This window comes from Tupaia chinensis, unplaced genomic scaffold, assembly GCF_000334495.1.
Source record: "Tupaia chinensis unplaced genomic scaffold, TupChi_1.0 Scaffold000037_18, whole genome shotgun sequence".
Taxonomy (NCBI): Eukaryota; Metazoa; Chordata; class Mammalia; order Scandentia; family Tupaiidae; genus Tupaia; species Tupaia belangeri.
In genome coordinates this window covers 989962-1011906 of record NW_006159476.1, presented here as the reverse complement: position 1 = coordinate 1011906, position 21945 = coordinate 989962, and the positions used below count along the sequence as shown (strand labels likewise).

Sequence of the window (21945 nt, the reverse complement as noted above, 5' to 3'; positions counted from 1 at the left end):
ATGGAGGAGAAGGGATTGTGGCGTGACCATCCCCCCTGGGGGGTGATTTCTCGCTTTCTGTCTCTATGTCTCTCTCTCTCTGGCGAGCGCACGCGCCCTATAGCGAAAACCTCTTAAAAAAAAAAAGAGTATCTATGCTGATTGCAGTGTTGCAGCCGTAATGTGGTGTTCTGTGCTGACTCCTCTTGGGAAGGTCCCAGGGTTAGTCCTGAGGTCTTGTACATGTGTGCCCATGATCCTGGCTGGCTAAGACGGGGCAGATCATAGCATGAAGACCCTGTTGGGATGCGGGCCCCCTTGGAAGAAATAACTAAATTTTAAAATGATTCAACATAACAATTTTTTTTAAAATCCCTCAGTTTGTATATTTAAGAACTTTATTTTGAGAAAGGGTCTGTAAACTTCCCTAGAATGTGGCAATGATTAGGAATCATTGTGGCCCAAGATTCGAAATACACAGCCTTGGTTTTTCAACCAGGACTCCACTTTAGACCCACTTGGAGTTGTTTTGTTTTGTAATCCTTTTTTTTTTAAAAAGAATTATCTTTTTGGACCATCAGGTGGCGGGGTGGTTAAGGTGCTAGACACTCCCAACGTGGTTGACTGCGGTTTGAGTCCTGGACCTGGGGGATTGCTTTCTTACTTTCCTTCTGTGTCTTTCTCTGATCAAAGGAAAATAAATGAATAAGTAAATTAAATAATTCTTTAGGGGAGAAATTAATTATTTTATTTATTTATTTTAATTTGCCCAGAGAGGGACAGAGCGAGAAAGAGAGAGAGAGAAAACAAGCCACCAGGTTGGGGACTCGAACTGTGGTCGGCCATGTGGGAGTCCAGCTCTCTTAACCATCATGCCATCTGTCAATCTCTTGTGATCCTCTTTACATTTCTTTCTTTTCTTTGCCTTTTTTCTTTCTTTCTTTTGGAGAGGTTTTTGCTGTAGAGTGCTTGCGCCAGCCAGAAAGGGGGCATGGCCACACCACAGTCCCTTCTCCTCCCTTCTCTCAGGATCTTGGGCATCTTTTTAAACTCTCCTTCAGGTGATTCTAATGACTGCCAGAGTTGAGACTCACTAAAGGCATGGTGTTCTAATTCATTGTGTTGCTGATAACTGAGACACAAGACTTGGGTGATGAATCAGAATGGGCCAGATTTGCTGCATCCTTAGAGCAAGCAGATCCCCTTGTGAATATCCCAGGCTTCCCAGGGCTTTCCTCTGTGTAGTATCTACATGTGCCTGTGATCCTGGCTGCTTGAGACTGGGGGTGGGTTGGCATGAGGGCTCCATCGCAGCTGCTGTCTTGCACCTCTCATGTGGAAGGAAACATATTAAAGAGCAGCGCCACCCTCCTAGCTGTCGTGTGGATAAAGGAATTGATTGCACATGGCCGAATGTGATTCAGTTCCCTGCCTGTGTGCCTTGAGAAACATGTCAGGTGTGTGTGTTCCAGATCCCAACAGGATGGGGAAATGGAGAAGGGGTTGTGGTGACCACTCCCCATTTTGGGGTGCCTTCTGCATTGTCTGTGTCTCTTTCCTATGTCTCTGGTAAGTGCACAGCCCCTTTGGCATGTAAAATTATTAAAAAAAGAAAAAAAAAAAGAGTGGAGATCTTATTTGGAGATCCAAGACGCAGGGTTCATGTCTGGTAGGGGCCTTTTGGCTGTTGGGGACTCCCTGGTTCCCTAGGCAGTGCAGGACAGCTAATGAGACAGCAGAGAGTTTTGCCTGTGTCTATATCTGGGTCTCCTTGTAAACCCCCTAGTACTCTAATCCCCATCTTTAATTTTAATTTTATTTTTAGTTTGCTATAGGGTACATGTGCTCGCAGGGTAGAGACTGACAGAAAGCACCCCCTAGGGGGAGTGGCCTCACCACTGTTCCTTCTCCATTCTTTTCTCAGAACTTTGGGCACACATGCACAAGTACCAGGTGTGATTTTCAGGCCATAGGATCTGGGACCTCAGTTGGCCTTGTGGGATCCAGCCACCTTAATCTCATACCATGAGCTGCCCCCCCCCCTTTTTTTTGGTTTTGTTTTAATTGCCAGTGGGTGCATGCTGTGTGATGAGCTCCATCATTCCACACCATATCAGATTGAGTTTCATCCTTTCTGTCCTGTGCAGTGCCCACCAGATTACTGTACATGGGTCTTGACATTTGGACCGTGAGCTTATTTTACTTCATTTTTACATTTTACTGTGCTTGTGCTTGGTCAGGTATTATCAATAGATTCTGTCTTTTGAGTCTGTGTTTTTGCATGGTACATTATCCACTTGTGTAGGTTACTTCATAGCAAGTGGCTCTTGAGCTTCAGAATACGCAGGTACACTGTAAGGGGTCATGTATTGTTTTAGTTGTCAGATGGTACATGCACTTACCGGTGAGAGAGCACGAGTGAAAAACCAAGAGAGCACACCTGACAAGAGAATGTAGCCGGGCTGTAATCTTCTGCCTTCATTTCTACATCCTATCAGGAGTTCAGTGGTGCATGGACAAACGTCCAGTTTTATTTTTTTTTCTTTTTTTGGAGAGGTGGTGTTTTTTTCTTTTTTTTTTTTTTTGCTATAGGGCACGTGCGCTCACCAGACAGAGACAGAGAGACAGAAAGCGAGAAATCAACCCCCAGGGGGGATGGCCACGTCGCAGTCCCTTCTCCATTCTCCTCTTGGGATCTTGGGCACGCACGCACACATGCCTGGTGTGAGTTTAAGCCACTGGGTCTGGGACTCGAACCGCGATTGACTACGTGGGAGTCCAGCGACATAGCCATTATGCTGTTGATCCCCATTCAGTATGTTTTTCAAGTCACCCAGGCTGACATTGCTGTGGACCATGTATGACCAGGCTGCCAGTGCACAGTGCTTACCCACTGCACATGAGGTCCTGTAAGGGGCAATTTAAATAGCTCTCTTAAATGCAAAATGAACTTCTTAGCAAGAGCAAATAAAACTACAGCAGTAAACCCTAGCAGTGATTTTGCTTGTCTAGAATAATTTCCCTCTTTCAGAAGGCATAAATCGTTGTACCAAGAAATAAATGACCATATATTTAAGAATTATTCATTTAATTTTATTGATTATTTTTATTTATTAAATTTGACCAGAGAGACAGAGAAAGGGGGGAAAGTGAGAAAGCAAGCTACCAGGTCTGGGACATGAACTGCGGCTGGCTATTTGGGAGTCTAGTGCCCAACCACCATGCCACCTGCCAGCCCCACACCGTCCATATTTTTGGTAACAAATGTAAGGTAGTACCACCAGGTTTATTTTGCAGGTTTGAGGTTTAAGTTACGAAATCTACCTAGGGTCTTGTAGGATTCTTTGTTCACCCATCCCTGACAACTTTCTAGAGAAGATCTGTCGATTCAGAGTGTTAAGTTTATTTTTGTTACTCAGTTTTTAGTCTCTTTTTCATTCATAATTTCAATTCACTTTAACTACTTTTTCTCTAAATTTTCATTGAGTGTTGTCTTCTATATCGAGCAAGGTACGGTTGGCTGATTTTTTTTTTTTTTTTAATGAGAAGTCCAGGGACCAGCAGATTGGGTAATGGTTACATCACTGGACTCCGAGCATAATGGCTACATCACTGGACTCCCATGTAGACAACCGAGATTCAAGTCGCTGACCGGTGGGCTTGAAACTCACCTGGTTCCGCAGGTGGTGTGGTGGTTAAGGGCACTGGACTTCCATATAACTAACTAACCTCGGTTTGAATCCTGGGCCTGGTGGCTTGCTTGCTTTTTCACTTTCCCTGTTTTTTTTCTCTCTCACTCTGTCCCTCTCTGGTCAAATTAAAATAAGTAAGTAAATAAAATAAGACCATCCTTAAAAAATTATGCTGGGAGCATGTGCTTGTGCATGTGAGTGCATGCTCAAAATCCCAAGAGGAGGGTGGAGAAGAAGGGGTGACAGGGTAGCCATTCCCCTCTTGGGGGGTGGAGGGAATGGTTTCCTGCTTTCTCTCTCTGGCAAGCATATTTTATGTATGTGTGTCAGAGAGGGATAGGCTGTGGGGGGCTGAGAAGGTAAGCCTCAAGGTTTAGGACTTGACCCGGACTCTTAACCACCACACCACCTGCCAGCTATTAAAAAAAACTCTATTAAAAAAAATTATAAGTCCTGGGGAACCAGCAGTTAGCGTAATGGCTATGTTGCTGGACTCCCACGTAGTCGACCGCGGTTTGCGTCCTGGACCCGGTGGCTTAAAACTCACGCCGGGCGTGTGTGCGTGCGTGTCCAAGATCCCAAGAGGAGAATGGAGAAGGGATTGCAGCGTGACCATCCCCCCTGGGGGGTAATTTCTCGCTTTCTGTCTCTATGTCTCTCTCTGTCTGGCGAGCGCACGCGCCCTATAGCAAAATCCTCTCCCCCCCCCAGCAAAAAAAAATTTATAAGTCCTAATTAAATCTATCTTTAAAAATTGGTTTTGAATTTCTGTATTATTTTTGTTTCTTAATTTACCATTACATTTTATAGTTGGTACTTCGTAAACTAAAATTCTAATTTACTTGAATTTTTTCTTTTTAAAGAATTATTTAATTTTATTAATTCATTCTGAGAACCACGCAGAGAGAAAAGGAAAACAAGAAAGCAAGCCACCAGGTCCCGACTCAACCACTCAACCTTAGTCAGCAATGTGGTAGGTGTCTAGCACCTTAACCGCCAGGCCACCTGCTGACTCTGAAAATTTGTTTTCTTTTAGGGCCAGCTCCATAGCCTAGTGATTAAGTGAGCTGGATCCACATAGCCAAACATGATTTGAATCTTGTCCCCAGCAGCTTGAATAGCACGTGTGAGGGTGCCCAAAATCCTGACAGGATAGAGAAATAAGAGACAGGATTGCAGCACGAGCATACTCCAGTGTGGGGACAGGTTTGCTCTGTCCCCACCTCCTCAGCTATCTCTTAGGTCACTACATATATCCATTGGCACTTTTTCTTGGGGGGGGAGGGTTGCTATAGGGCGCGTTCTCTTGCCAGAAAGAGAGAAAGCGAGAAATCACCCCCCAGGGGGAAAGGTCACCCCGCAATCCCTTCTCCTCCGTTCTTGGGCACGCATGCACACCCACCCGGCATGAGTTTTAAGCCACTGGGTTCGGGACGTGAACCGCGGTCGACTACATGGGAGTCCAGCGACATAGCCATTATGCTAACTGCTGGTTCCCCCATGAGCACTTTTTTAAAAGTGTGTTTTAAGTTTGATTTTCCAAGAAGTAAATCCCTTGTGGGCCCGTGGCATGATGGTTAAGGTGGCTGGATCTCACATGGACAACAGCATGGTTTCTGTCCTGGATCTGGTGACTTGGAAAAAAAATCCCTGGGAGGGCCAGCAAGTGGTGTGGTGGTTAAGGTGCTGGACTCTAATGTGGCTGAGAGCAGTTCGAGTCCCAGATCCAGTGACCCGAGGTTCAAACTAGGTGTGCCTGTGTGCCCAATATGCCAGGGTGAGAATGAAGGAAAGGGTATTGGGGCATGTCCCCCGCCCCCTGTGGAGGAGGGTCTCTCACTTTCCCTCTCACTGTCTGTCTCTGGTGAGCACATGTGCCCTATGGCCAAACATAAAAAGGAAGAAAGAAAAAACTGTGTGTCTGTGTGTGTACCCAAAAGTCTGAAAGAAGGGATTGTGACATAGCTATTCCCCAGGGTGCCTTTCTCACTTTCTGTCTCTCATTCTTTGGAAAATACATGTGCTCTTTGTAACCCCCTGCCCCCCAAAATAAAAAGGAACTCCCTGAAATAAGGCATTACAAGAATCTCTTCAACCCTGTTTGGCACATGCTAGGCATTCATCATGTATTTCTTAGATGAAAAGCTAACATTCAAATGGCAAGCGTAAGTGTGTTGTGTGTATCTCTTTCAAGTGTTCGATTCTTTTTGAGTCACTTGTCTGTTATTGACTGGACTTTATACAGTATACTTAGTGTCTAGCTAGTTATGTGTGTTGGAGATATTTTTTAGGTTTGTCTTTGTTGTTGATTTTGGTATTTCATTGCGCAAAAACTTAAACTTTCTGCGAAGACCCTTTCCCATGTAAAGATACAATTCATCATATTTTCCTCTTGTTCGTCATTCTAGTTTTAAGGTTGAAATCTTTGATGTATCTTAAATTTATTTTGGTAGAAAAGGTAAAAATAGTGATTTGGTTTTACATGACTGCTCTAAGCATTTTTGGTATGTTTCTTTAATCTTTTGCAGATTTCTTTTATGGTTTTCATTGTTATTAAACAGTTTGTAAATCATGTTAACATTTTTTACATCAAAATAAAATTTCAGTCTCTTTCATACTTTGTGTGGTTCAGGACAGTAGTATTTTCTCAAAGTTGGTCCAGAGATCTCAGGGGTTCTTAATATTTTCAGATCTGCAAGTTCAAACTACTTCATAATAAATCTAAGACACTTTTTTCAGTCTGTCACAAGTGTACAGTGGAACTTTTTTAGCATCTGTGTGACATGATATGGCAGTTGATTAAATGCAGAAAGAAATACTAAATCTACTTATTTTTTAATAATTATTTAATTTTATTTATTGTTTTTAAAAGAATTACTTATATTTAACTTTATTTATTTAATATGACCAGAGAGGGACAGAGCGAGAGAGAAAATGAGAAAGCAAGCCACCTGGTCCGGGACTCGAGCTGCAGTAGGCTATGTAGGAGTCCAGCACCCTTATCCACTACACAACCTGCTGGCCACTATTACTATTATTTTTAATTCACCAGATAGAGAGGTAGAGAAAGGAAAGTGAGAAAGCAAACTGCCAGGTCCCAGACTCTTTAACTGTGGTCAGCCATGTGGGAATCCAGTGCCTTAACCGCCTTATTGCCTGCAGCCCGCCCTTTTAAAAAAATGTACCAGAAGGTACATATGGTTGCTAGAGAGTGCAAGCTAGAGACAGTGAGCAAGCATGAGAGCACTGCCAGTGGAAAGTGGTTACACCACAATTCCTTCTCCATGTCTCTATCTCTTTTGGGGGATTTTTTGGGCATGAGTACGTGGTATGTTTTTCAGGTCCCCAGTCTGGGACTTGAACCTTGTGGTTGACCATGTGGGATCCATCTGCCTTAACCACCAGGCCACAGTCTGGCTCCCAGCTGCTTTTTAAAAGTCAGACATTATGTAAAGCAAGGACACGTTTCTTTTTTCTTTTTTTTTTTTTTTTTGGAGAGGTTTTTGCTATAGGGTGCATGCGCTCGCCAGATAGAGAGAGAGAGACATAGAGACAAAAAGCGAGAAATCACCCCCCTGGGGGGATGGTCACGCCGCAATCCCTTCTCCTCCATTCTCCTCTCGGGATCTTGGGCACACACGCACACGTGCCCGGCGTGAGTTTTAAGCCACCGGTTCCAGGACGTGAACCGCAGTTGACTACATGGGAGTCCAGCGACATAGTCATTACGCTAACTGCTGATTCCCAACAAGGACATGTTTCTTACTGAATTTTTATTTTTATAAAATATTATGTAAATATTTAAAGACTTGATTGTTCTTGGATGAATATTTAAACTTTTCTCGTTTTTAGTTTTTTTCCCCATCTTGGTGAAATGTATATAACAAAAGTATTCTTGTGTATGTAGTGTATTACTTTTTTTCTTTAATACTGGCTTTGAAATAAAGAGCTTTGTTGTGTGGGATTTCTCTATTTGACAATGAAACTAATTGAAAATTTCTATTACAATAAATACAGGTACAACCCACAGACAGGCTTCTTTGTGGTCCTCAGTTTTTAGTAGTATAGAGGTGTACTGAAACCATAAAGTCTGAGAACTACTGCTGTATAGTATTGAATATAAAAGATGGGTCTGTTTGAATAAGAAGTATGTGGGGACCAGCAGGTGGTGTGGTGGTTAAAGTGCTGGACACTCCCACAGGGCCGACCATGGTTCAAGTCTCAGACCTTGCGGCTTGCTTTCTCACTTTCCCTCTTTCTCTGTGTCTCTCATCAAACTAAAAATAAAAATGAATGAGTAAATAAAGTTAAATAATTAAAAAAAAAGCAGTATGTGATCACTGTATTTTACTCTCAATGTAAGTGACTTCCAACAACAAAGCATTAGGTTCCACAAAATGCGGTCCTCTTTTAATAGAGGTCATTTCAGTGCCTTGTGTTATGATGTTACATCCAGGGGCTCGTATATTGTACTTGAATTAAGTTAGGCATGAGAATTTTTTTAAAACAGTAATTTCAGTTTGTTGTTATTTTTTCCTCCAGGCAGCTGAGTATGTCCCAGAGAAAGTGAAGAAAGCCGAAAAGAAATTAGAAGAGAATCCATATGACCTTGATGCATGGAGCATTCTCATTCGAGAAGCACAGGTTTAGTGATATAGGATTACATTTCCTTCTCTATGGGTCCAATCACACTACTTGGTTCTGCAGTAAATAATATTTTCATAATCCTAACATTGTAAATGCTGTTTATTGATTTTCAATTTTAGAATCAACCTATAGACAAAGCACGGAAGACTTATGAACGACTTGTTGCCCAGTTCCCCAGTTCTGGCAGATTCTGGAAACTGTACATTGAAGCAGAGGTTAATATTTTATTTTATCTTTTCTTATATACCATCTGATGGGAATTGCAACATGCACTAGAGTGGTAGGAAGCAATTCAGGAACATAGCTCGACTAGGACAGGAGGGTTTAAATGTCTCTTGCCTTAATTTTGTAAAATAGGTGTGAAGGAGTAATTAAAATGAAGTTTGAAACTTGGGTCTTTTACAAGCTGATGATTGTTGCATTTTGGAGCTGCAACAACATTAAACAGTTTCAATGGTATTGGAGTGCTTTAGCCTTTTATTTACTTGTCGTGTCAATTATTGCCTCCTGTGTCATTTATTTAGAACTCATTTTTTCTGTTTATTCTTGCAAACTAATGTGAATGGGATTATATGAAAATACAGAAATATTAACATAGTTTCCTAGGTATTTTGAATGTCTGAAGGAACATTTAGGAAAAGGATTATTTAAATTTTTAATTTTGTAAAAGCATGGTTTGTCGATGTCAATTACGCACTTCAGTAGCTTAAAGAAACTTTTCTGTAAGATAAAGTTTACATTATGCAGGATAAGCTAATCTGACTCAAACTTTTAAGTTATAATTTACCTAGTGATACTCTGATTTTTTTCCCTCCTTTTTAGCTAGCTGTCTTGCAGTTTGAAGTCAGGCATGTTTATTTTAAATAATAAGGATCATTCTTGATTATGAGTAGAAGGAAAATGTTAATTTTTGAAGACCGGAATTTAGCAGTCAAAATGATAGTAAAATGTCAGTGTACCTAAGACAATTGGCACTAAGTTATCACTTTCCAATTATAAATTAATGGCTGGAAGGGGTGAGGTGGAAATAAGTGATATCCACATCAAAGTGATAACAGTATCCATTCGTTTTTATGACTTATCCATACAGTTATGCAGTATTCTTATTTTAATTTATTCATATAAATTCTCAAGATAATTAAGTGCAGTGCAACCTCAATGTAACATTTCCACTGTATCTGAAATCTTGTAGTATGTGGGCGTGTTTTGGACCCATTCAAAGGGCTCGGTCACCTACAACAGTGAGCAGGCGTCAGCACAGTGTCACGTGTGATGGAGCCTCAGAGCGGACACAGACCACAGCAGCTGTAAATGCAGGCTGCTGTGTGCTCCCCGTGTGTGCTGTAGTTCAGATTGCATTACTTTGTGGGGGTGGGAGTCACAGAGCGTTATATATGTGTCACTGTGTGTGGTTGTAAATGCAGTATGGATGTTTGTGTGTCTGTGGGGAGAGATTGTACCGCATGTGAATATGGCCCATGACCACATCCTTAAGGTTTTATCACCTCTTCTCTGGATCCATTTATTGTCCTTACTATTTTTAAATCACCATAGTAGACTGGCAGGAAGTTCAACAGGTGAGGCCTCTGAAGTGTGCTGAAGCCAGCTGCTTCGTGTTACTAAAGCAAGGAACCTGGATCACCTGCACCTGGTCTGCACTCTAGTGTGACTTTACAGACACATTTGCTCACATTCAGACTGATTCCAACTCCACATACTGGGTAACAGTTGTTTTTGGGTAACAGTAGTACTTTCTGAGTTTTTGGTGCTTCTTCGTTTCTCACATGTTTGAGCATTATTCACACATTTTATTACAGTGTAAGTTATACCAAGATGGGTAGTTAGGTACTCTGTTCTGCAATTACAAATACAGTGGGTTTGTTTATCCTGTTTTCTAGCTATAAGGTACAAACTTTATTCTTGAAAAGAATTCTAAGAAAGCCCAGATTTTACTCCAGAGTACTGAAAATAGTCTAAATAACAGGGTTTTTCATGTGATAACTCAGAGCTGCTAGTAGTTGTCTGATGTATTTAGTTTGTAATGTTTGCAGTTATTTCTCTCTCTCTAATGCTTTCAGTTCTCTCTCTCTCTCTCTCTCTCTCTCTCACACACACACACACACACACACATACACACACACAACCAAGCAGGTATGTATGTATAAAACACTGATTAAGAAAAAGTGGCAGAGGGCCATCTCCTCTAGCATAGTGGTTAAGGGAGTATGGTCACACATGGTCGAATGCGCAGTTCTAGTTCTGGCCCTGGCATCCTCACGATAAGCCTGGCATATGTATGTGATGTATGCTCCAAACTCTCACAGGATCAAAAAGTGGAGGAGGGACTTCAGTGTGGCCATTCCCTATTGGGAGTGTGTTTTCTCCTTCTCCCTTTCTCCAGCAAGTGTGTGCAACTTATGGCAATTAAAATTAAATTGGCAAAGAATATTACATATTTTTAAAATTTTTATTATTTCTGCTTTAGGAATTAATATGATAAAGTGAATGTTGATTTCAGAAATGCATATCCTGAGCTGTGTTTTTCTTTTTCCTGATTTGCTCTTTATTTTTTTATTTTCACACTTAAATTTTTGTTTAGCTTGGGAAAGGCTAATGTTTTCTTTGGTCATAGCACTCAAAATGGCCTTTCTGTTTCTGGCAAAAACACCAAAATACATAAAATACAGAGTGATGATGATGTCTTTACATTGAAAGTAATAATAACATCCTGTATGCACGATCAAGAGAATAAAGTTTTGTTAACAGATTTGTTGTAATTCAGTACTTCGTAATGGGAAATTGTGATGTTTCATTTATTTATATTCAGCTAACCCAACTTGTATGACTTATACATTACAAATACATTAGGGTTTTTTTCTTCCTCCAAAAAAATACACACATTTTTAGTAAGATAATTTTCTTCCTCAAAGTTTTCTGCAGATCCTACTTAAATACAAAGTGGCAAATGAAAAAAGTAGCTTAATTTTTTTTTTGTTCTGCAATTGAGAAATGTATTACAGTAAAAGCATACTGTAATTAATTTTTAGAGAAGAAATTAATGGTGGTAGTACATCAGCCAGGATGTATACTTTACTCATATCAGAGTTTAGCAGTACCTACTTAACTGATTTTAAGATGTCATTCTTAAGTCATTACTTGCTCTTTTTTTGTTACTCTATGCAAATTGCTGGAGGTAAAATTCTCTTATTGTAGGGAATAGGCAGTTCGCCCAGTCTCTATGTATTTATAGTATAGTACTTGACTATACTTTTGCCGGGCCAGATTACTTTAGTATTGTATGTGACATGTAAAAGATCACTTTTTGCTTCACATCCTTGAAATGTAGTGTTTTCCTCTTACTCAGAACCACTATTGCACACGTCCATCATAGGAGCAAGCAGTGTGTAGCTGTTCTCAAAGGGGAAAAGCTGGTGACTGTAGACATCGTTATGTATGCACTGCTACTGCTGCTGCTTAGTTGTAAGGAAATATTTTAAGATGTCGGTCTCTAGCTGTCCCTTAAATGTAAGTTAGTATATTGTAGAGTTTTAAGAAATGCATGTTTTAAACATTTAGATTAAGTGTAATACTCTAATCAGATCCTCAATGTTCTTTAAAGAACAACTTAAAACTTTTTTTTTTATAGTGATCCAGAGTCATTAAATATCACAAATCAAAAAAAAAATCTATACAATTTTGCAGTATTCTTCTAAATTGTTTTTCTCCCTCTGGTTTCTGTAGCTTTTTCTATAATTTGGTGATCAGCGTGATAACATGTAAGCTACAGTGTCTTCCTATTAGATGTAATTTATTTTGAATTAGGCCACACGTATGAGATATTTTCTAATTGAAGGATGTTTTGTATTGGTAGCTGAAGGGGAAATGAATAATCTGGATAATCCTGCTGATAATAGCAACAATGTAACTACATAACTGTCTGTCAAAGCTGTAATTCTTTAATAAAAGTATATAGAGAAGTGATTGCTTTTTATTTAAAACTTTAAAGGCCATTCTTTTTTTATTCTTGGTTTCTCTTTTATAATTAAGAGTTGTGAAGAATCCATTTCAATTTTTCAAAATAACCTTTCTTCTTAGAAAATGGAAATGAAATGAGGAGGACCATGAGTGACCTAATAAACTTCTCCATGTTGGTTCTGTTTTAATGCCTTTACACAGCAGTTTTAAATTACTGTATTATCATGTTTTGTATCTATTGAGCAATGTGATTTAAAAATGCAGTTAAAATTACATTATCATAGATTATGGTAATTTCTTTTCTATACTTCACCTTTTAAAAAAAAAGCTGTACTCTTTTCTTATAGATCTACACCTTTCCTGTTCGTAATAAATGTTGGTCCATGTCTGTGTGATTATTCAGATTTTTCTCTAAAACTCAGTATGCTTTATCTACAAATTCTTTAATGTATGTATCAATGTAGAGTAGGGGCGTAAAAGGAAAAAGGAAGTAGTCCAAACACAGAACTAAATGATCAAATATCTGAAAGAGCTTTGAATAATTAAAATATTATTTGCTTTGCAAAGGAAACATTTGCACATTCAGCGTTTTAAGCGGTAAGCATATTGTAGGTGTGAGGAATGCCTCCTCCTGCCTTTCCTGTCCGGTAGTGTGCCACAGAGATGCTCAGGTGCCCCTCTGCTAGTGTGGTCTGTTTTCTCCCTTGGCTGCTTCTCTGCATTTGAGGCATTTCATACTGAAACTATTGACAGAAAGACACAGATACTTAGATGACAACATTTCTTTAAATAAAATCTTACGTTTTCTAATCTTTGTGTCTTTTATATGATTTATTCTCTTATGTGAAATGTAGCCATTTATTTTCAAGCAAAATCTTGTGCTAATCAGCCAAATTAGTTACTTTTGTATTTCTCATCTCTATAAAGCCAAAGTGTAATCTCTGCAGTCAATGGTATACATATTGAAAAAATAAGGGCATTTTCTTTCCTCTGCAAAGACTATAAAGTTTTAAATAATTTTTTTTCTGTATTCTATTTTATGTAATGAGTTCCGATGAGTCTGAAAATGTGGAAAAGGGCATCTTTAATGAGATTTGTGATAAAAAGTACATGCATTCTGATATTAGTTGTGAAACAAAAAAGATTTGAATCATGCTATTTGAAGTTTCCATGAGGGGAGTAGTGTTTATGCTAATTTTTTTGAACATTTGTGAAACAATGTGAAACTTAATATGTAATAGCTAATTTTTAATCTTTAAAAATTATAGTCATTATTATCATCAAGATCATAGGAATTTTTGTATACTCCCCTCTAATCCCCAGCCCAAGAGAGGTGTTTTTTTTTTTTTTTTTTTCTTTTTTGTTTTTTTTGGAGAGGTTTTTGCTATAGGGCGCATGTGCGCACCAGAAAGACAGAGAGGCAGAAAGTGAGAAATCTCTGCCGGGGGGGAGGATGGCCACGCCACAATCCCTTCTCTGTTCTTCTCTTGGGATCTTGGGCACCTGTGCCCAGTGTGAGTTTAAGCCGCCCAGTCCGGGACTCAAACTGCAATCGACTACGTGGGAGTCCAGCAATGTAGCCATTACGCTAACTGCTGGTCCCAGGTTTGTTTGCATTTTTTTTTTTTTTAAACAACGATTTTAACTTTATTTTTTAAATTTTTAATTTTGTCCAGAGAGAGAGCAAGCAAGCTTCGGGACTTGAACCATGGTCGGCCCTGTGGGAGTCCAGGGCCCTTAACCACCACACCACTGGCTGGCTCCTCCCAAGAGATATTTAATGACATTTTAACATGGCATGCATGAGTAAACCCTTTTTATATAGTTAGTAACCCCATATTTGGAAGCGGAGTTTATTCTAGCATTCAAAAGCCCTTTTAGCGGGCTCAGCATTTTTGGTTTATGTTTGAGATTAGGGCAACCAGGTAGCAATTGGCTTTCTTTTTACAGAAAGGCCACTTATAGTCAAAGGCTTAAATGTTTTCTGATGGGTTAATTGTTTTTATATTGTTGAGTGTGTCAGCGTTGAAATAGCAATTACTTTTGAAGGAGTCTGGTTAAATGTACTTCCAGGAAGTGAAGATGTCTAAAATATTTGTAGCAGTACCAGTAGTAAGCTGAACCCATATGAGGATAAGAATGCATTTCTTTGTTTGAATTTATTTATTTATATGTTTATTTATGGAGAGGTTTTTGCTATAGGGTATATGTGCTCCCCAGAAAGACACAGACAGAAAGCAAGAAATCACTCCCCCAGGGTGATGGCCATGCCGCAATCCTTTCTCCATTCTCCTCTCGGGATCTTGGGCGGGCACACATGCACACGCGCCCAGCATGAGGTTAAGTCACTGGGTCTAGGAATTGAACTGCTGTCGAATACATGGGAGTCCAGCAACGTAGCCGTCACACCAGCTGTTGATCCTGAAATAATTTATTTTTAAACTTTTAATTTTATTTAAAGTTTACTAAAGTTTATAACTAATTCCTTCTCCATTCTCCTCCTGGGATCCTTGGGCATGCACACATACGTGCCCAGTGTGAGTTTAAGCCATTGGGTCTGGGACTCTGCAGTCGACTACGTGGGTCCAGCAACATAGCCACTGTGCCAACTGCTGGTCCCAGTTATTTTTAACTTTTAGTAGTCAGTTTGAGTTCTTGTCTGAATTTTTCTCTAGATGGATTTGTATTGTTCATAACCATTTTAAACTTGTCCCCTTTTTAGAAAGTAAATATTTTCTTAAGTTTTTAAAGCAAATATTATTGAAAGTAAGCCAATGGTAATTTTAGAGTAGTATTTTTCACCAAAAATTAAACACAAATGATATTACAAGTACTTTAATAGTCTAAATTTCATAAAACTTAAATCTCAGAAATGACAATACCATGTGAAGTGTAAAGGTGTAGATAGTGTCACTGGAGGGAACTTAACTTTGGGGATAAGATTGCTGGCAAAATAACTTTGTTTTTTGTATAATTTTAATTTGCTTATCCATCATTACCTTTGGTTATCAGTTCTTCCTATTGTGTAGAAATGAAGAGATTCCTAAAACTATTTGTAGTTTTCATAATGATATATTGTATGTGAGAAAATGCTTAAAACATTCATGAACAGTGTTAAAGTTGAAGGTCCAATTTATGTACTGATCATAGGTTCCCATGACTTAGGGTGTCATTATCCAGTCTACTTTTGCAATGAGTTGAATAGCAGTTAAGTGTCGTTTTTAAAGGTTATAACCTGACAGTTTCATAATATAAGTCCTTTTTATGATGAATTTTAACATTTATTGTGAAACAGAAAAAAGCTACAAGCACAGTGCAAACAATTAACATATATGGTTCCCACTGACCAGTTCTGGTTTTTTTAGCTTTTAGGAGGTTGGATTGCAGACATGTTTCCTAATTACATGAACACTAATTCAGCATCAATACAACACTTAGCTCTGCAGTCTGCTCTACTTTCATTGTCACAATGCCACTTAAGGTAGGCGGTTCCTTTTGAGTCATCTGATCCAATGTCATAAACACTTATCTTTCCTCTTTAGTCTCCTTTCTTGTGAAACAGCTCTTCAGCTGTATTATTAACTTTGTTTAATGTGTACTCATTAGGAAGAAGTTACACATTTTAGCTGAAAACAGCCTTAAGGACGGTGAGATGTCCTTGGTGCACCCCTACAGAGACACAGTAATATTCATTTGCAGCTTACTGGCCATATCACATTTGATGGCGTGGTTCAGAAATAGGCTGGTTTCTCCACTGTGACTTATTTTTCCCTTTGTAATGAATAGAAAAAAGCATTTAAATACACTGAGACCCTGTAAATACCTATTTCTCATCAAATTATTCAAGTGCAATATTTTTCAGTAGATTTATTGTTGAGCATAAGGTGCTATCAGGGACTTAAACTTTGAGTTTATTACTTGTTTAAAAACTGTTGGAAAGTGGGAACCAGCAGTTAGCGTAATGGCTATGTCGCTGGACTCCCATGTAGTTGACCGTGGCTCGTGTCCCGGACCCGGTGGCTTAAAACTCACGCTGGGTATATGTACGTGTGTGCCCAAGATCCCGAGAGGAGAATGGAGGAGAAGGTATTGCGGCGTGACCATCCGCCCTGGGGGGTGATTTCTCACTTTCTGTCTCCATGTCTCTGTCTGGTGAGCGCACGCACCCTATACCAAAAACCTCTCAAAAAAAAAAAAAAGTTGGAAAGTACTAGCTTCCCTTCTCCGTGTTTTTTTTACCCCCTCTTAGTAAGAAAAATGAATTTATAGTTATAAACGACAATTTGCAGATTTTTTCAGTGTTTCTGATGTTTTTCATATACGAAGTAATTTATTCGGTAAGCAAAAAACCCTCAATTCTATCAATGTAGAGAAGCTTGAAAACCTTAGTTCGATAACAACCACTGTAGGTTACAGGAAATAAATACTGATTTACTTAGTTGATCAAATGGCAAATTTTTTTTTATCATTTAAAGTTGTCAGATTTCTTATCCATGATAACAAAGAGCCATTTTATTGCAAATTTTAATACTCTGAACTCACAGTATCACTTCCAGGTTTTAAGCCAGAAGAGAGATATATAAAGAGCTCAGCCTTTATGGTTAGGTGGGGAGGTGGTGCAGTCTTTGCCAGCTCAGAACTTTGCTCATGGTCTGCATTAGGGTAAGAGTGACCTGATCATTTTTTGGTTGTGTAGAGAAAAGATAAGTTGCTTAAATTCCTTAAGGAAATGAAAGAAATTCGCAGATTATTTTGGTAAGGGTAGTATATTTCAACAGAAATGACAAGACTTTGGTCGAGGATTTTTTACATATAACTATTTTATTGAGCTACTGTGACTTTAGATAAGCATATTATTAAATGTTTTTAAAATCCTAATTAAAAAAAAATTGCTAGACGGTGTGGGGGCCAGCACTGGACTCTTGCAGTTGACTGTGGTTTGAGTCCTAGACCTGACCGCTTGAAACTCATGCTGGGTGCTTGCCTGTGCATGCCCAAAATCCCAAAGAGGAGAATGGAGGCAAAGGATTGTGGTGTGGCCATCCACCTGGGGGGTGGTTTCTCGCTTTCTGTCTCTCTGGTGAGTGCACCTATCCTATAGCAAAGATTTCTCAAAAAATAAAAAATACCAGGTGTGTGCACTCACCAGAGAGAAAGGAACCCTCCCCACCAAACAACAAGGCGTGGTCACCTCATCCCTTCTTCATTTCTCCACCCTGTCAGGGTTTTAGACACAAACACGTGGCATGTTTTTCAAGACATAGGGACCAGAATTAAAACACAGCTATGTGGGATCTGGTTCCCAAGGCACAGCACATAACCCCACCTGAACTAGGGCCTTGCTACCTCCCAACTTTTTACTAGGAACGTTTTGAACAAATTTGAAAGAATAGTATGTGAACACCTGTGTTTGTTGCTCCTAGACTCGGTGTTTGTGTTCTGACGCGAATGCTTGATTTCTCTATGTATAAAGAATACTGTCCTACCATTGTCAAACTTGAGCTGTAGTCTTGTAATATAACTTAAACCCAGCTCATATGTACATTTTTCAAATGCCCTAGATATACTGTTTTCTGAGATTTCTGGATTCTTTGACAATGAAAGTACTTGTATATTACCTCTAGTAATGCAGAATTGTTTGGTGCCTTATGTAGCCCACGCAATTGGCCATATTTCAGGGTACTTTGTTTGGCCCTTTCCCATTAGAAAAAATTAATGAGAAGTGTTATATCTAATCTGTACGTCATATAAATGGAAAAGTTCATCTAGGCAAGACTTGTCTTTAGAGCTGACATTTTACTTAGGGATAGGGAGGGAATTTTTTTCTATTTTTGCTACTAAGAGGAAACCTTTAGTTATTTTAGCCTGTTTTATTCTGATTTTAATATATTTGCAGTAATTGATGGGTTTTTGTCTTTCCCCAAATATGTGTAGAATTACTCTACAGATCTTATATGTAAACAGGGGTTTTTCATTTTTTACAATTAAGTGTAGATCTATAGAATTTTGGAAGATTATAGAAAAGTATATGAAGGATATTTGGAAATACGCTCTAGAGTAGATTGTTAGAAACCATAAAATTTTCTGAATTTAAAACACTGCTGATTTTTTTTTTTTTTGGAGAGATTTTCACTGTAGGGCGCGTGCGCTCGCCAGACAGACATAGAGACAGAAAGCGAGAAATCACCCCCCCATGGGGGATGGTCACGCCGCAATCCCTTCTCCTCCATTCTCCTCTCGGGATCTTGGGCACGCACGCACACGTGCCCGGCGTGAGTTTTAAGCCACCGGGTCCGGGACACGAACCGCGGTCGACTACGTGGGAGTCCAGCGACATAGCCATTACGCTAACTGCTGGTTCCCAAAACACTGCTGATTTTCAGTTGTATCTTGTCAATAGTAATTTTCCCTTTTTTAGGGTTACTAGTTTCAAAAGTAATAGCCAACACTTTCTAATGTATTTCATGCACTCTGTGTAGTACCTTATATGGATTACCTGATTAATTACAATTTACCCTTTGATATATGTATACATAACCGCCCCCCTTTTTTTAACCAGATGTTCCTTTTTTTTTGAGAGGTTTTTGCTATAGGGTGCGTGCACTCGCCAGAGAGAGACAGAGATAGAAAGCGAGAAATCACCCCCCCATGGGGGATGGTCACGCCGCAATCCCTTCTCCTCCATTCTCCTCTCGGGATCTTGGGCACGCACGCACATGCGCCCGATGTGCGTTTAAACCACTGGGTCCGGGACTTGAACCGCGGTCTACTACATGGGAGTCCAGCGACATAGCCATTACGTTAACTGCTGGTCCCAAGATGTTTCTTATTTTGGGATTTAGCTTTCCTCGCATAACAATCAAGTTTAAGCTACTGGGAATAAGTAGGAAGGCCCAGGGAGGTGCTTAATCTCAGGTACTGTAACCCTTAGATCTGGGTTCCAGATTGGCAGCCACTATACTAAGAAACGAGTACTATACAGTTGTGGAAGTAGCTGTGTACAGTAATAATTAAAGACCGACGACTCCCCTTTGCACACGTTTCTTACATTCTTTCTTAGCTATCTTAGTATTAAGCCTGTCAGGATCTTGCCATTGAGCCACTTGGTGGCGTAGTGGTTAAGGCAGCCCATCCCACATGGCCAGTTCAAGTCCTCTAGAGTCTCGAGAAACACATTGGGTGCATATATGCTTGCATGTCCAAAATCTCAGAAGGAAAAATGGAGAGGCGATTGAGGCAGGGCCATCTGCCTTGTGGGGTGCTTTCTCACTTTCTCGCTCACTCTTTCACAAGTGCATGTGCCCTCTAGCAGATTAAATAATAATTGATTGGGAGTAGCTATACAATCACAAATTTCTTCAGTAACTCTTGAGAGGTTGTTGCTATGGGACATGTGCTCATGCCGAGAAACAGTGAGAAATCCTTCCCAGGGTTGGCCATGCCACAATCTCCTCTCCATTGTATTCTTGGGACTTTTGAGCAGATATGCACATGTGCCTGGCATGAGTTTGGGACTGGGACTCACACCACAGTTGGTCACTTTGGGAGGCCAACACCTTAACCACTATGCCACCTGCTGGCCCCTGCCTCAATGGTATTTGTAACAGATCCTGTAGAAGATGGCATGGTACAATCCCATACAACCTCAGATTGTACTTTCTATAAAACCTCTCAAAATTCTGCAGTTGATATCCCGTGTAGTTTTATCCTTCAAAAACCCCCATCAATTTATTGCAAATATATTAAAAACCAAAATGAAACAGGCTAAAATAATTAAAGGTTTCTTCTTAGTAGCAAAAATAGAAAAACATCCCTCTCACAAGGGAAAGGAGAATGTACCCGCCATGCAGAGTGGTCATGCTGCAATCCCTCATCTCCCTGCTTTGGGGACTTTGGGCCCTCAATTCTCACTTGCCTGCAGTATTCTTGAAATGGCTGGATTCAGGTCTTGAACTGTGTGGTTGCCCATGTGGGATCCAGCTGCCTTAACCACCAGGCCAAGGAGTTGGCCAGCAGTTTTTTAAGTTTTAAGTGTGGAAAGGGATTCTGTACTTAAAAAGGGCAAGTCGTCGTCATTATGAACTTTCAGTTATTTGCAAATGCATGATTGTCACTGCCCAGTATTGACATTTCACAGCAGTGTGATGGCAGGAACTGCCACAGTCTGTTTGTGGGTTAGCAGTTAAGAGTGTTTATTTTATTTTTTTTCTTGGAGAGGTTTTTGCTATAGGGCACATGTGCTCACCAGACAGACAGAGAAACAGGGAGACAGAAAGCGAGAAATCACGCCTCCAAGGGGGATGGCCATGCCGCAATCCCCTCTCCTCCATTCTCCTCTCGGGATCTTGGGCATACACGCACACGCACCCGGCGTGAGTTTAAGCCACCGGGTCCGGGATTTGAACCACGATTGACTACGTGGGAGTCCAGCGACATAGCCATTACGCTAACTGCTGGTCCCGCAGTTGGAGTGTTATTAAATTCTCTTTTCCTTTTTATTCATGGTAGAGCACATGCATGTGCACATGGGCATGCAATAAAGCTGAGCACTCTCCAGAGTCTCCCTCCAGCCCATGTGTTCTGGGCACTTCTTCCTATGCCCAGTGTGTTTCAGGCTGACTAGGTGAGGCATTTGAACTACAGGTGTAAAATGGCATTTTTTTTTTTTTACATTAATACCAAAATTAATTAGGTAGAGTATGTTAGTCTTTGAACGTCTACTTACTAAACAGTAGTCTTCATTCTTCCTTTCCTTATGTAACTAGTTTTCTGATAGGATGTAGTATATTTTATTCCTTGTGATTTTATTGTTAGAATGGAGATGTTTAAACTATTTGAAATTATGAAACAAAACTTGATGTCAAAATTTAAGAAGTTGAAGTCAAGGAGTCACAGTATAAAGCATGTTATGAAGGAGGGTCTTGAATCATGGGTTCAGTGAGGAAGTCACACTTAACGAAAGCAGGTCAACTTTGCCAGTTGTGTGTACTTGGTTTACCAGGCTTAGCAATTCAGGGTACACTTTCTGAACTCATTGCCACTCTGTGCAGCTGTAAACTCAAATGTATTCTGCAGCTACCAGGTACAGGTAATGCTCAATTGATTCTGAGTAAAAGGTTACACTGATACATGAGGTTTTGAATCATACACCTATTAAACAGTTTGCAATTCTAACTCACGATTAAAGGATATAGAATTTCACTTTAGTGTATTCTGTGATGCTTACTCTAAGATAATGTACGTTTAGGAAGAAAAGTTTATAGACTGGTTTGTTGAAAGCGAGAAATCACGCCTCCAAGGGGGATGGCCATGCCGCAATCCCCTCTCCTCCATTCTCCTCTCGGGATCTTGGGCATACACGCACACGCACCCGGCGTGAGTTTAAGCCACCGGGTCCGGGATTTGAACCACGATTGACTACGTGGGAGTCCAGCGACATAGCCATTACGCTAACTGCTGGTCCCGCAGTTGGAGTGTTATTAAATTCTCTTTTCCTTTTTATTCATGGTAGAGCACATGCATGTGCACATGGGCATGCAATAAAGCTGAGCACTCTCCAGAGTCTCCCTCCAGCCCATGTGTTCTGGGCACTTCTTCCTATGCCCAGTGTGTTTCAGGCTGACTAGGTGAGGCATTTGAACTACAGGTGTAA

At 40.1% G+C, this 21945-nt stretch overlaps 1 protein-coding gene across 1 annotated transcript in view; it reads left to right on the top strand.

The window, feature by feature from the left end:
- CSTF3 (cleavage stimulation factor subunit 3) overlaps positions 1-21945 on the top strand; it is a 101771-nt gene that overhangs the window by 14777 nt on the left and 65049 nt on the right. The window contains exons 2-3 of the mRNA XM_006140447.3: positions 8214-8315; positions 8438-8533. Coding sequence (XP_006140509.1) covers positions 8214-8315; positions 8438-8533 — 198 coding nt within the window. The remainder of the gene's footprint in view (positions 1-8213; positions 8316-8437; positions 8534-21945) is intronic.